Consider the following 16,652-nt stretch of genomic DNA (forward strand, 5'->3'; position numbering starts at 1 on the left):
AGGTCCCTTCCGACCCTTAATCTATGAATCTATGAATTCAATTTGGGGACATTAAAGGGTCCTCTAATACGATCTAGATTCAGAAATTCGGCCACTGAATCAAGCCGAATTTCAGACAAATCAAATCAGGGACTGAATCTTTGCACAGCCCTACAAACAGGCCAATCTCTGTGTTCAGTTTGTGAGTTCAGAGTGCCTGGTTCCACAAGACTATAAGCTGTGGACTAGTTCTTCAGTTATCATCTTTGCCACAATTCTTCAGTGCAAAGGTGCCCTAAATAGACCTTACCTAGTCCTGGGGCAATTTCGTGCCTGTCCTGAGATATCTTTGAGCAGAGTGGAGCCACAATAGTGGCTGCTATACTACACCTACATCCATGTGGCTGGCACTGTGGACATGACAAGCAAAAGGGAGTATGTCCAGAGGCCCCTGTGCCCTGGTCATTTCTGGATGCTAAAATCACTCTAGCAGGCCTCAAGCTACAGGTGAATGTAAGTAAGTATTGGACTGTGTAGAAAAAAACTCTGTAAGAGCAACATGAATTTGAAAATGAGGCCTTTGCTATGAAGGATAAGCTGCTTCCCTATATCTCTGTTAGATTTCTGAAGAGGACATGTTTTGGCTGAGTTTCATGAAGGAGGAAGTTAATATAGAAAGCAAAAATGAGCTCAAGAAAAGCACCACCTATTTGCCAGCAATACTGCAGGTAGCTAAACATTTGGAGAAGTATGGGAGCCTCCCGTAGGGCCTTGTTACACCTTGTACTGTAAGCCACACAAATGTTGATTGACTTAGTGCTAGCTTGGAATCTGCAGCAGTCACACTTGAAGACTAAAAACTCTTTCTGGCGGTCTCCCACCTGCACAGCTGTGACTTGACATTAGGGCTAAGTACAGACACTCAAAAAGCCCAAGGCTGAATTGATTCAGTCTTTGAAGGTCAGTCTAAATTGTAGAGATTGAATCGATACACAAATGGACACATATTCACTCTTGATTCAGGAACTGTAGCCACAGGCCTGCAGTGGCTCAAGCCAGAAGCCAGGGGGCCCTAGAGCATGCCTGCCACCCACTGCCGAAGGGGAGGGAAGAGAGAAAACCCTGGTGGAGCAGAGGGGGCATTGCCAGGGGCCCTCTGCCTGGGTCGGGGGGTGGGGGAAGAAGGTAATGGCGTTGAATTCATAAAAGCTTGAACAAGAATAGTTCTTTCTCTGAAACACTATAAACTAAAGAGCTATAAACACTGCCTGGGCTGTGTTTGCTTAGTTTTTACCTGAAGTCTCTGGGACTTGCAGTCCATTATCAGAGCAGCAGGACTCTCAGGGCTGCTCATCACTTCCTTTTCCTGCTTCCAGGTACCTCTGGGATTTGTAGTCCACAATTGCAGCCAGCACTAAGTTTTGACAGGGCAATTCTGTCCTTGGGAAAGGTGAGTTTAACCCCCCTCCCTGGCTCCAGGCCCCAGCTGGGGTTTGTCTGGGGGCCAGTAAGCCAGCCAGTGAGGCCAGCCATCACTGTCCCAGCTAAGGAGCAGAGGGGTGGGGCAAACAGCACATCCATGCCCTGGCCTTTAAAGCATGCTGGGATGCTGGAGGACTCTGATTTAACTTAAACCAGGAAGGTAGTGGTCTGGTGAGCAGGACTTGTGAGCCAAGACAGGCTTCTATCCCTGCTCTATGGGCAGGGATGTAAGAGATAGGGAGGGAGGGGGCAGTAGGAACATATAACTGTCAATGCCACCTGCCTCCTTTGGAGCCTGGTGCGGGTAAAGTGGGTGTCCTGGTGGCTTCCAGAAGAGAAGAGCAGCTTTCAGCTGACAGGAGTCTGTTAAAACTCATTTATTAATCTAACTACAAGAAGTGGCATAACTAGGAGAGGGCAACAGGTGCTCTGACTTTGGGGTGGAGGGTATGAAAAAAAATGGTTACTACTGGCAGATGCCCCTTCATAGTCACAATCACAAGCCAGAAGTCATGGCTTTCACTTTGTCCCAGGCACCAGGGCACATCCCTACACTGCTGACTGCAGGTATGGATTCCAGAAGACCCCTGCTGAGCTGAGGTGCATGGTAGGGCACTTGTACATATGTCAGAGGTTTAGCTCCCTAAATTGAAATGGTGGGTTTTTAATTGTGGTGATTAAAAGGCCACCATTTCAATTTAGGGATTTCCATCATTCTTATGGCAATGGCCCCAATCACTTTTTTTTTTTTTTAATGTGAAACCTGCCCACCTCTCCTAAAGCTGTGGAACAAGCTGCCAGTGGGCAGAATGGCCCTTGAGCTGCGGGGGCCCAGTCCTTCCCTCTACAGAGGCTATTCTCCCAAGGCCACCCAGGCAGGCTGCTAGCAGGCCAGGGGCAGCCCCAGCTCAGGAGCCACCCAATACAATGTTTCTCCAAGCCCACCTGGGCTTCCAGTGCACCATGCACCATCCCCACCAACTTCTCCAGCTGCCAGCATACCCAGCCACCCTCCTGCTGCTTCCCCACGCTGCCCCAGAGCAAGGCATCCCATTCACAGGTGGTGGGAAGGCGGCAGTGACAGCGCACTGGATGCTGCTCCCCAGGCAGGCTTGGGAAAGAGTTGGATCTGGTGGGTGCTGGCACTGCCACCATGGAGGGAACTGGGGCCCCCCAGAGCTCAGGGGCTACTTAGCCCACTGGCAGCTCACATGAGCAGGCTCTGTTGGAAAAGAAAAAAGTGGTGCAGGGCCCAATCAGGTTTTTTTTGTCTGTTTGTTTGTTTGTTTTGTTGTTTGGTTGGTTTGTTGCTTTTTTTTGGGTGGGGGGGCGGAGTTGTGGATCCTGCCTGCGGCTGGGGGCAAGCTGCCGGCAGGCTGAGTGGCCTCTGAGCTGTGGGGGTTCTGGTCCTTCCCTCTCTGGGGAGGCCACCTGGGGCCACCTGCATGGGCTGCTAGCAGGCTGGATGCTGCCCCAGCTTGGAGGCAACACCTGCCGGATCCAACTCCAAAAATGGGCAATTTTTGTCTTATGTACAAGTGCCCTTACAAGCAGCTGAGCAATCTCTCACTGACCTGGGGTATGTCTACACTACATCCACAGTGATCCTGAGGACACCTCCAAGAACCAAGCTTGACCATCTTCTATTCTATCACTATTCAGAATTTAGAAAAAGCTGCAAGTTAAAAATTATTGCCACCCAAGAGTCTGTCTTCACTAAAAAGTTTCTCCTGGTGATTGGCTCCCAGATCTGACTGCCTGTGAGCAGGGTCACACCATAACATTTTAAATGCAATTTAAACCTGAAACTTAACAGGCTTGTAAGTCTGTCTGCTAGTTTAAAGCCCCCTGGAATGGTTCAACAAGGTACTTGGAAAGTCGAGCACTATTTTGAACCAGTTCACCAAGTGTTCCATGACGCAGGTCTAGTCAGTCCTGTAGGCATCCCATACTGCATCACTTCTCAATGGCCTCCTTCCCTGCCACTACAATTTGCTGTTCTGAAACACAGGCAGAACCTTACTGACCCTTTTATTTCTCCCTTTGTTGGCACTTTTTATTAATGAGCTCCTTTGCACTACTTGTTCAGTAAAAGTAATCTTTCTAACAATCAGCTGTGTCCTCATTCCCTACTCAACCACTGTCCCTCATCACGCACCCCCCAGCCATTGGGACTTCAGAGCCATTGGTCTGAGCACTCCCCCACCAACCCAAGTCAGGCAAGCATGCTGCAGACTTCGGTCAACTGCAGGCCATTGAAGTGTACTGAACTCATGTTTAGGAGAGTAGGGAGAGCAGAAAAATGACAACCCAGCCACAGGTCACCCATGCCCTGAGGTGCCCAAAGCATGGATGCAAGCACTTCCCTGCCATTTGTCCACTGTGAGTCATCCTGGGCTGGATATTCACTGCTGCCCTCTGGTGCTGGAGTCACAGTGCATCATACAACTGTGAACCAGTTTCTAGTCAATGACATTCAAGAGTGATTCAGTTGTTGTGTGTGTCCACACCTGCATTAGCCATACCCAGGAGCAAGCATTCTATGGCCAAACCCTATCACTGTTATTGTTCCTACACTGTTTCAGTGTTCACCAATCTGTGAGGGTCTCGGGATACATTTACAGACCACAGTGCAGAGAGAAACTGAGATAGCTCCCAAATTCCAAACCAGAAGAGCTACATTGCGCAACACTATATCCTGGGCACTCTGCTAGCTTTTGCATCTCTATGCTGCATTGCCTTGCACAATGCAGGAAGTCCTTAGGGATCTTTCCCATTCAGTTGTGTCAAATGCAGAAAAACTTGTTTTAGTGTATCACTGAGGAGGAATTGAAAAGAACTGGAAGACTATTATCACTCAAGTGAATTTTGCCTAGATCCTGACTGTGAAGTAAGCAAGTCACACTGGGTGCAGACCATGAGTGACTGGTGCCTCCTGAATCTTGGGGGGGGTCACCCACAGAAGCCGCCGATGATGCCCTACCAACAGTATCAGTGTCGGCTGTCAGGTGGGGCACCGGCCCCATCATTGGATGCATGTGCACCTCCGTGCACCCCCTACCAGTCGTCTATGGTGCAGACAGAAGTTATAGTTATCGCACGATTGGCCCCCTGAAAATGGTCTACAGCTATGCCGTGACATGTGCATGGTTGCAGAGCACTTTGAAAGTGGCCAATCACACAACAAATTACAGTGGAGAGCCTTAAGGAATTTGTGTTCTCTAAGGTCAGTTTGTCAGCATGATTCGGGCTGGGCTGCATTAACCCAGCCCTGCCCCCAGTCCTGTCTGCAGGAAGAGTGAAAAGAGGAAAGAGGGGTGAGGGAGTTGTGGGCTGGGGTTTGCCCAGCCAGAGCTGGAGCAGGGGTGAGTGGACTGGAGTCCCCCACTCCTGCCTTGTGGCTCCCCTGCCCCCCTCCTTCATTTCAGGCCAGACAAACCCTAACCCACGGCTCCCCCCGTCCCCCTCCCTTCCTGCAGACAGCACTGGAGTTGGGAGCAGAAGCAAGGCTGCATGAGCCCAGCCCTAATCATGGGACAGGAAGGCAGGCTCAATCCCCCACAACCTAACAGGCAAACTTCTAGAGGGGGTCTAAACTTTTAGAGGGGGGCACTCTAACTCATGGCACTTTATGCAAAGCATCATGAGTTAGAGTGGGGACCTGCACATCTGTCAGAGCCCTCTGGAACTCATGCTCTGATCCACAGCTGTAAGTCATGTAAGTTAAGCCCTCAAAAATGGATTAAATTGGGTTTATGTGGATGCATCTACATATGTGCTTTATTGTGCAATAGACTAATTTACTGTGTGGTGAAGTGTCACTGTATACACGTGCATGGCAGTTGGGCAAGTGCAGCCTAATGTACAGCACTGTCATATAGTCCCATCAGATGCAGGTACTATCCAGTGATGGAGTAAATTACTGCACTTAAACACATATTTAGAAAGTGACATTGGGATTAGTTTACTCTTGCTCAGCTTTCACTGGAGTTTATTCAATCACATTATTTGCATATGTAAACATGCCCTGTGTGATCATAGTGGGTTTTAGGCTAAAACTCTGTGTTATGTATTATTTGTTAGGTGCAGTATTGACATACCTCAGCCTAAAATAGTCTGGGTAGGAATCTAACTTACAGCCCTTTACATATCACATCTATAGTCAGCTCACAATTCACAGCAAACTAACTTGCATTCCTCTGCTTCTTTTTTTCCTCATTCTAATTTCTGAATTCTAGAGCTGAGAAAATAGGTTCATTAGAGAAATTATTCATTGTGAATCATTTATCCACCCACAGGATATCTAGTGACAGATTGCAATTTCCTTGATTTTGCCTGTTATTTGAAAATATTCTATGATTTTTGGTATTTTTTAGCTTATATGCATGAATAATAAAGCTTCCTCTTGCAGTATACAAGATGCTGTATATACCATTGAGGCTATGTTGGTTCACTGTAATTGGTCAGATAAATCACACAATTTGTTCCAGTTTCTTCACTGACTGAAGGCTATATCCAAAAAAGGACTAAGTATCTGAAGTACAACCTATGTAGAATTTAGGTGCAAACCACAAAATTCCTCCCTAGCCACTTAAGTATCTGAGACCCTGCAGGTAACTACATTTCCAACTGTATAATCACTAAGGATCCTAAAGTTCTAGTGCCACACATGCTCAGAAGCACTGCATCTTGGCAGAGCTGAGCACCATGGCACCTATATCGCTCCTAATGCCCGCTGGGTTCACAAATGAATTGTTCCTGACTCTAGGTACTCTTATGGGCTTAATCTTGTCAGTGCGTTCAGACCATGTGTAACATACACTAACAGTAATGAGCTGAGCACAGCAACCACTTCCATTTAAAAACTGGCTGAGAAATGAGATGAAAAGGGAGGGGTGCTGGTACTTTCCTGTAATAAAGGAGTGGTTAGAACATTTGCCCAAGATGTAGGAGACCGGTTCAAGATTTTTCACTCAGGTGATCAGTCACCTAACACACAGGCATGGCAATGATCAGCTTTGTCACACCTGTACCCCTTTGTGGACCCCGGCCTGAGGATATCAGCTTTTGTAACATTGTGGCAAATGTCAAGTCCAAGTCTACAGCTGGTCTATACATACATGCATCCTTGGCATTTTCTTTCTGCAAAACTTGGTAGATTATGCTTGAGCACATAATTAGTCATGTAAAGTGGACATCTAAGCAGCATAAACATGGCAGACATGAGATGGTTTAATAATGTTAGGCAATGTTCCTGGGGACTTGTATGTAGAATTTACCCAACTGTATTTCTTAATTTCTACTCCTATGGCACCTTGGAGATTGGCACTATTTATTCTTGCCCTGATTCACTGCTGACTTCTACACTGCCTCATCTGAAAAACTGGTTAGGTTCATTCTAACTGATGTATTTACACTGTAAAACACATGCTTAATAACCACCCAAATGCCCTTTGAAAGGTTGTTGTTTTCCATATGCTTACCAGAGGTGCTAGCTATACTGTAACAACATTTAATACATGCAAAATATACTGAACATAAGAAAAAAACAATAGACTTCTCATGGGGACATTAGACAAGAACTGCATAACTGAGTTATAAAGCAACACACAATTTTGGGACTGTGGGTTCAGCCATCTGTTTTTGTCTTTGCTTTTTTTCTTGAAGCAAAATCTCACAGGATGGCAGAATCAGGACCTTTATTATTTGGTTTTATAAGTATGTAAAGTGTCTTTAACTCCCAATCTTTACATCGATCCCTTTTCCTTATACTGTTATCATCATTGCTGGAAAATAAATTAAGATTTGGACAATCTGATCCTATTATCTGACTCAGACAGACAATATATTTAGGGTCAGATTTTGGCTTTAGTCTCTATCCTGTGATAGAGAGAATGCAAAATGGTTACACTGCTATGAAAGCCAATGAAATAATTTTAACCATCTCAGGAAGAATTTTTCCTTCTGCTACAAAAAAGTGAATGGCAGAATAGCAGCTCTATCACCCTTAGCATTTTCCCAAAAAAGACTGTTCTTCATCCATAGGCAGGAATGAGGGAGAAGAGATCCTTGTGTTTACCCGAATCCCTTATGTACCTATACAGGGATAAGCATAAATCAGTCCTTATCTGTACTAGCTTGACACTGAAGCAGTCTTGTGCTTGACAATTGACTTTGTGAGAGACATGAATAGTACCAGCGTTTAAAAAAGGTAATGCAAATGCAAGACTTTTGATTGGGTGTATTATTGGAAAACGGTGTGTTCTTGTCTAACTTTTGACCATGAATTCTTTCTAAAGTTTGCTACTTGAGGAAACATTTAGAACACATCCTCCACTGTCAGGTTGCATCCTAAAATTATTTTTTTCCTAGGGATAAGTACCCCTATGTTAGTTCTCTATTTTAAAAATATCTATGAATTTAAAATGCTGAATCACATTTTAATCAATGACTTCTTAAATAGACACTATTTACATGGATCATAAGGACATACTCACCTTCAGAAATGGCTAGATGTAAAACAAAAGATCTCCCCAATCATCAGTCCCATCCCCGGGTACAATATCTAAACACATCAAACATGCAGTGCACAAGAGAGATGCAGTAGAGAAATACGACGGGGTAGATGGCCACAGAACCAGACAGGAGTGCAAAGAGAATGAATGAATATTTTAAAACATCAAACAGAGATCAAAACCGGAAATAGATCTAAATGTACACAGCATAACTCAACACTACAGGAAGCATCATCAATATAAGGACAAGGTATGTTAAGACATGAGTCAGAGTCAACCTCTAAAATCTGTGTGCACAGCCATGTTTTTGAGTAAACTGGTGTTATATTTTGCACTGTTAGAGTTTGGTCAAACTTGGTATAATTTGATTAATCTTCTTATAGGTTTATCTTGTTGCAGGTTTCATGTGGCATTTTGCAGAAGATAAAAGCAAAGCTGAGGACCCCTTTGATAAGAAGAAAAATAACCTGTCCTACATATATGCCTGATTCAGAATGAAAAATATGAACTTTCCATCATTAAATACTAGCAAGTCCATAGGATTTTGCAACCTGTACATGTTTTACATTCTTTTACACATAAAATCAGGCAGGCTTAAGGTGAACATATGACATGTTTAAAATAAAGGGACAATGCCACCTACTTGCAATCTCATTTTTCTTAAATATGGAAATCACAGACACATGGGAGGTAACACCTGCGTGCTTTGGGGTAAACCCTGCATCTGCCTCCAGTGTCACTAAGACCTAACTGCTGCTGAGCCAATACAGTCACACACAGTGGAAAGAACTGAATTTGAGAAGGCTCACATCATGTTTGCTGCAGATGACCTAGGACTGCAAAAACAGAAATGGCTGGGTAGGGACTTGTGTGAGGAATGGATCAACCACTGCATTGGTTACTTCATCTCTGTGCAGTAGTGTAGGCGTGCCTGACACTGGACTGCAGCTACAGAGCAGTTCTTTATCTCACCAAGCCCTCCTGCACCAAATCTGGCTAACTGGGCAAGCGGCACGGAATAATATTTAGTTGTCATGTGGGCTGAGACAAATGCAGTGCAATTGCAGAAAGCACAGTTATTTTTTTTACTTTAGCTTCATTTTATCTGGTCTACCCACCAAAACTTTACCTAGCAAAGCAAGAACAAATTATAATAAGGGTCCCAATGTATTGGGAGCTTTATAAAATGTTTAAACCAATATTGTTATTTCAAACCTTAGCTGTAAGTCTCAATCCTAGGCTTCATTAGGGGTAAAAAATGTGTGGGTCATAAGATAAAATGTAATATCACTTTTCAAAAAAAAAAAAAAAAAAATCACAAGGCCTAGTGATTCATTTGAGTCCAGCAGCAGAAAAGGGGGAATATTTAATTACTTGCTCCCACAGCACAGTTTCGCATAATATGAAGAAAATTAATTGCAGCTAATGGTCTTTTAAAGGCCCAGGGGAGGAAAACACTGAAAGCCTAATCCTGCAGACTTTAGTGCAAACTCTGGTGGTACAGAAATGGTAGGTGATGGCATTGAAAGCTCTCATGTAAATTATGCAGCAGCTCACCACCTCTTTCCCCTTCTTCCTTCCCATTTTTAATTATTTTTTCCAGGGAGATTGCAACATGAAAACTAAGTCTAGTCTTGCACAGACCTACACACTTGTCACTGGATAAATGTAGTCAAAGGACTATGGATAAATATTAAAGCTTTGTAAGATGGCGGCCTGAGTCTGACAATCACCATCCTCTTCTTTACTCTTTCTTTTCCTTTCTTCCCATTCGTCCTCCAAAAAGGACTGTCATAATGAAGTAAGGCGTCACTTTCCCCATTATCCTTAATGAACTGTGATTGCATAAACAAGCTTGTGATTTTTATAATTATATTTTAAAACCAATTAGGTTTTAAAACCCCAATAGGGCCTTACAAAATTGATTTTATGAAGGGCACTGGGATTTTATTGCAGTAAAATACTCCCTAATATTTCAAGTGTCTAAAGCACAACATTGAAGACTGGGAATAGGGTGGTGCACATAAGCAGTAGTTTGATGACACCACACTACCATTTTTTCCTAATGGTCTTGCTTCCATTAAGAGGAGTTTTATCATTGGTACCATCTGGCTCATATTTACAAGGTTGGCATTGTTCCAAACCACAAAATATTGTTTAACTCTAAGTTAACGCTATACATGATTTGATATAATGCACATCGGTATCTAACTTTTCCAAACAGGTTCAAATATCTCTGGCATCTTTTCCTTTACTCTTGATGACAACTTATCTTTATCATAAGCCATATTCTTATAACTATACAGATAAAAGCAAACAGTTCTTGGCTAAAGTCTGTTTGGCTTAGAGGCAACAAATTGCCTATGACTAATTTATAACTGAAAGGTGTATTACACAGACAGCTGACTGTAGCTAAGTGCAGATTCTCAATCCTCCTGGTTGCCTTCAACTCCCATTTAAGTCAGTCAGAGCTACAGTTCATCACATAATCCAGACATATTCTGTCTATGATCTAGAACCTGAAGCACACATTAAAACTGTTTGCAGTGCATGACCAGTAAATATAAAGCTGTGTTTAATTTAAACAAAAACACATTTAGACTTTCAGTGTGGGATATACCTTGGAGTGGGGGATGTGGATTATAGGTGCATCTAACTCTGACTATGTGCAAAATAATGTATCCAACTACTGGAAATATTTTTACAATGAGGTGATTAGTGCCTCATTCAACTAACAATTTTGGCAAGCACTCTAAACACAGGATGTCACAGACAGATACAGGCACAGGATCACAAGAGTCAGTCACAAGAGCAAACATTGGTAGGGTGACATAAGAATTTCAAACGCATGCAAAGAAAGCTGTCACGGAGATGCTGAGTAAATGCATAAGCCATCTTAGAAGCTGCAGTAGAATTTAACTGCTAGTGCTTACCCACTAAGTACACCAAGAACCAGGTTAAGTACGAAAAATGAGCCAAGGATGATAAGACTAACAAAATAGATCCATGGCCATTCACATCCTATTGCATCATTTACCTGTAAAATGTAAGGAAATAAGTTATGATTCAGCCATTCATTAAACAGCAGAGTCCTTTTTTACAGCTGCCAGATCACGTAGGTGTTAATTATTTCAACACAAACTTTCCTTTTAGAACCTCATCTATAAAAATTACCTTCTCTTCACCCTCTACCTTTTTTCTCATTCGCCTATTAGGAAAAGAGAAAATAGTTACCTTCCTGAATGCTAAGAAATGTATAAAATCTGTTCGGCATTTGTCTTAGTTAATTTTTATGACAAGCAGACTCATATTTAATTTCTGTACTCATCCCATCAACCTACAGATCAGATTCTAAGTCCTATAACAGAAGATAAGCTTTAAACTGTCATCTTTATATGAATGGAAAGACATTTGTAAGTTTCATTATAACTAAACCTCAATTTAGTTATGAATAGGAAGAATATAGGCAGGTAATCCTTTTTTTTAAATAAATATCTGATTTTGATAACTGCACATTATTTTTCAGGGACCATGTTTCAGCTGTTTTAAGCTGTTTCTGTTCCAGCTTTATGGCATTTTTGCAGAGCAGAAAGAAAGAAAGCTTTTTTAAACCATGTCAACACTTTGTAATTGATATGTCACCTGCATAATCTAACCTGTGTGTTCATGGCAGCTGAATTCAGGACTCTGCTTTCATGATGAAAAAGGTGTATGCTTACCCGCTCAATACACCAAGAACAAGATTTAGTACGAAAAATGACCCAAAGATGACGAGACTGACAAAATACACCCATGGCAATTCAAATCCCATAGCATCATTCATCTGTAAGAAATAAGATGATCTTATAGAAGTAGATTACTATAGTATGTAATAAGGAAGAATCAGAGAAAAAGAAATGCAAGTGAGATAGTGTACATATTCCCCTTCACATTCATCAGAGACCAACAGGAAGAGGAGTAAGGCACTAACCACATTCACGTCACATTCCCAGCACACACTGAAAAGAAAGAGTGAATATTTCGTAGCTTTTCAAATCAAAACTATGTTACCAAATATATAAAAGTAGCAAGCAGTAATTTCGTTATTTAATGTTTAACATATGATTCCAATTTGCACATTATTTCTTCTAACTATAAAATACAATGAAACAAAGTAAAAATCTATTGAGAATATTTGGGATTTTTTTTCTTTTTAATGTCAGCATATTTCTTACCTATAGCTACTCACAAATTTCTTTGCCAAAATACATACAAAAAGGCAAAACATATACATTTCAATAATATAATTTTCCCAATATTTTTTCTGTGGCAAGAAGTTCCAATAAACTCCTACCACAATACTGAAATTATAGGAGGAGAATATTTTTATTTAATGCATGTTTTAAAAACAAATTTTTGCCCAGATTTAGAAGAATACTGGGAACATGGAAACATTTCTGAAAGGATTTTCAACAAAAATGGCATGAAACTCAACATTATAAAAGACAAACAGTTTGGGGGGGGTTTAAACTAAGGTTAAATTATTTGAATTCTGCATATCCTATTTATGTTCTTACATCCCCTTTTCCATCAACATTATTTTTCTTTCTGTATTTTTGGGAAACCTCATCACATCCATTTCAAAGATGGAAGCAAGAAACTTATCCACTAAAATCCAGAAAGGCCTATTCCAAAGGGAAAAAAAGGACACACATAAACACAGGGAAATGGTTTGCACGCTAGGCATTAAGGAGCAAAAAAAACATTCCTAACAATTTATCACCAGTCACTGCTGCTTATACTTCAAAAGATGAAAACAAGTTAAATTGTTTTGGCTTTCTTTTCATGTTGTAAGCTCACAATTCTGACCTTTTAGAATTAATTTCCACCCAGAAAAATCCCACCAGCATCAATGAGAATTTTGCCTCAACTATAGGACCAGGCACTTCATGGTGAAACAAACATTAGGCAAGACTTTCTATCCTGTTATTGAAGGATGTGAGCTGTGCTGACTTCCCCTCCCAGGTTTGCTGATGCAGGGATGTACAACACACAGCCTCTAGGCCACATGCAGCACACCAGGATGATCACTGTGGTCTGCCATCATTCTTTATTAAATCACTTCATTAAACACATAATGGATTTGAAAAGCAGAACAGCAAGCATGGTGAGGTGATTCATTAATCTGAGTCTACCTCTGCATGTACAATCCAGTTTCCCACTTGCAAATTAGCTTATCAACAAGTGGAGTGGATTTCATTTGTGATAGCCCTCCAGTGAGAAGCATACCAATACAAATTGCTCCCAGTAAAGTTTGAGCTATGCAGCCCTGGGTTCAAGCACTCACATCTAGGCCTTAGTATCCCTGTCATAAAATACGGGAGTCTTTTTTAAACACAGAAACGAAACTATATCGTATTTATTCCTTATTTTCTCGCTTTCTTTCTTTCTTTTTTGGTAGCTTCTTACCAAGTCTCCACTTCTTCAGGGTAAAAAGCTTGCTCAAACTTGGTTAGGGTTAAGGATGTGCGTAAGTCTTTGCAGGATTTGGTCCTTGGACAGTTTTCCTTGCTAATACTCAGTTGACTGGAACAAGGTCAGTCAATAGCTATTAATTTTTGTTTCTCGTAAAACCCCCCCCCCCAATTAACTTTATTTCCATTATGATTAAAATAGCAATATATGGCTTTACGTCTGGTATATCTTTCAGAAACAAGCTAACCATACATCATTTTGTGTTAAAAATGTTTAATGTAACTGAACAGAACTTGTGTAAAATCACTAGAAAAACTAAATGAAGGAAAACTTTTAAAAAGTATGTTTGGCTATTGAAATATTGTAATACAGCACTATTTTGGTTAACTAATCTATTCCTATGAACCTTGACAAAGTACCAAGGGACAAGTCATGCTCTGTTCTTGGTATTCCTTAGGAAAGAGAAAAGTAGTAGCTTTACAAGGGTGGAGTGACCAGGGAAGCAACCCTGGGTGCTAATTTTTGTAGGGGTCAGAATAAGAACAGACTCCACCACTGTTGGCCAGCCATACTGCCGCCAGTGCTGCCCAGGCACCAAGCTACCCTGTTATACCTCTGGAAAAAAGCAGTGTGCAAACACTACTTTAAAACACAAAGGTAATCTCACATGCCCGTCTCATGGAGGTGTGGTAGCCAAACTGAGAGACTAGTCCTCTTTTCTTCAAAGAAAAATCAGACAACAGGAAAGTAAGCCCTTTCAAACTCCTACCAGAGGATCTACATGCTGTAGTTGCTCCCTGATGGCTGTTTAAGCAACATGTATTTCTGCTAACTTTTCTCTCAGTATCTGCCAGATACCTATGGTCAGTAGCACTGGCACTTCTTGACATGTCCTATGTTTTCTCACTTCTTGGACACATGACATTTGCTTGCTGGACAAGCATCCACTACATTTGATGAACCCTAACCACAAGGAAATCTTCACAGGTAAGTAAGAATAGAGTCCTGTATAGGCTTCATTCCTCCCCACCCCCATTTAGTTTTGGTGCCCTTTTTCTTTTCTTTTCTTTTCTTTTCTTTTCTTTTTCTTTGGTGCCTTTTTTCTTTGGTTCTCTACCCTATGACATGCAGCTGGAAAAATCATCTGGCCTTCAAACTTCTAGAAAACCCCTTCACATTAGATGGATGTGATTTTAAAGCTCAGTATTTTGTAACCATCACTGTCATGGGAAAATTGGAAACTGCACCAATCCAGTGTTACATGCTTGTTTCTACATTTGGCAGGTGAAGGAATAACCCAAATTAAAAGTGTTCCTAGTACCTTTTGCATTTTGGTGCTGGTTTAAGACTGATTTTGACACATACTAGACTTAGGATTAATATAATAAGCCATACAATTTCTACATATACTCCCTCAAAAGAACAGCTCCTGATACAGTAATGCCAGTTGGACCTCATCGCCTGTGGGTTCAACCTGACAGTGAGGGTGGTCCAGATGACAGGGACAGTCATGGGGCCAGAAAGAGAACAAGGGAAAGGAAGTGTGACCTTGTGGATAATGGGATGGACAATGTCCTTGGAGGGAGTGAATCCTGGGTTCTAGCTCCTACTCACATTCATTTTATCCATGAGTTTGTACTGTATAATGCAGCAGTTCCCAATCTGTGGTACGCATACCATCAGTGGTACACCAACAACCTGTCAGTGGTACATGTTAACAGATTTATTATAATTACTTTATATGACAAAAATTTGCTGGTAGTACTTAAGGTTGTATCATTTTAAATTGGTGGCGCACAATCTGTCAGAGTTTGGGAACCACTGGTATAATTAGTACAAGAAGCAAACTGAAAGAAGTGTGACTTCATAGCCTGATAGCTAGGGACACTCAATTATACAGTAGGGGTCCTGGATTCCAGTACCAGCTGCCAGGAGTCCTCATGTGCTTGGCATCAAAGAGTTCTTGGATAAAATGGATAAGTAGCAATAGGAGGAGGGACCAGGACTCCCCCATTGTCTTCTGGTTCTGTGACTTATCCATGACTCTGTATTCCTTTCAGCCTAGTGGCCCAACCTCCAAGTTCAGAAAGGAAAATGTTTGCAGCTCTACCAAACTCATACCCTGGTGAATAGGGGATGGTTTTAGGAGGTCGATGTGGGTTGAAACCCCCTCAGGGTGAGAGAAACCTTGAGCCCAACTTTTCTTACTTCCTATGAAAGTACTTAAAAAACTGGGCTACATGCAAAAATTGTTCATGGTCCTTTGGGGGACTTTCACAGTTTATGTACTTTCCCAGATGGAAATAGATAAGGACAGTAAGTAGAATTAGATGTCCAGGTGGCTGCATTAGATTGCATCTGAACATGGTTAAGTCTAGCTGCACAAAGGATTTTTTAGGCTACAGTTGAGGTACATAAGAAATCTAGACCCTCTTGTGGCATTTCTAATATTACATAGGGAGAAATAGGATGACATTTAGTAACTAAAGCAGCTAAAGACTATCTAAGTGTCTTGTGAGGTGAAATACAATTCAGGCTTCACCCTCCAGAAATAATGTTTTGCAATCCAAACTACTGCCTCAGCCAAAGTCCACAGCAAAGAAGGTTTCTAAGAATTCAAGTGCCAGATCACAGAATCACAGAAAATTAGGATTGGAAGAGACCTCAGGAGACCATTTAGTTCAAGCCCCTGCTCAAAGCAGGAATGTGTCAAACTAGATCATCCCAGCCAACACTTTGTCTAGCCAGGTCTTAAAAACCTCCAAGGATGGAGAGTCCACCACCTCTCTGGGTAACTGTAACAGGGAACCCTAACCCTGTTACTAAGAGACAGGGTGGTCCCTTTAAGTCCAGAACTTTCCAGTCACGGCCGGCCGGTCAAGTAGGGGTTAAGGCTCAAGCCCTGCCAGCCAGTCAGGTGAGAGGAAAAGGAAGGCCAGGACCCTACAAATGGCAAGTGAAGAAGGTCAGAGGGGCAGCAGGGAGGTGGACTCCCAATGACCACAGTGCCATGGCAGCAGTCTCTGTCGGAAGACTACACCATGCCCTGAGCCATCCTCATGATCATCTAAAGTAAGCAGGCATGTTGCCTCTCTTGTTTTTCCATTATATGGCCTTAAAAGCCTATGTCCTAGTAACAAAGTTCTTCCTAATATCTAACCTAAACTTCCCTTGCTGCAACTTGAGACCGTTGCTCCTTGTTCTGTCATCTGCCACCACTGA

The 16,652-nt window shown here is 42.0% G+C and overlaps 1 protein-coding gene across 1 annotated transcript in view; it reads right to left on the reverse strand.

Annotated features, from left to right (window-relative positions):
• Positions 1-16,652, reverse strand: part of CACNA1D (calcium voltage-gated channel subunit alpha1 D) — a 325,917-nt gene that overhangs the window by 283,302 nt on the left and 25,963 nt on the right. Inside the window, exon 6 of the mRNA XM_019504611.1 lies at positions 10,910-11,013. Within this exon, the coding sequence (XP_019360156.1) occupies positions 10,910-11,013 (104 nt within the window). The remainder of the gene's footprint in view (positions 1-10,909; positions 11,014-16,652) is intronic.

Source organism: Gavialis gangeticus, unplaced genomic scaffold (genome assembly GCF_001723915.1).
Source record: "Gavialis gangeticus isolate Ggan-Ray unplaced genomic scaffold, GavGan_comp1, whole genome shotgun sequence".
Taxonomy (NCBI): domain Eukaryota; kingdom Metazoa; phylum Chordata; order Crocodylia; family Gavialidae; genus Gavialis; species Gavialis gangeticus.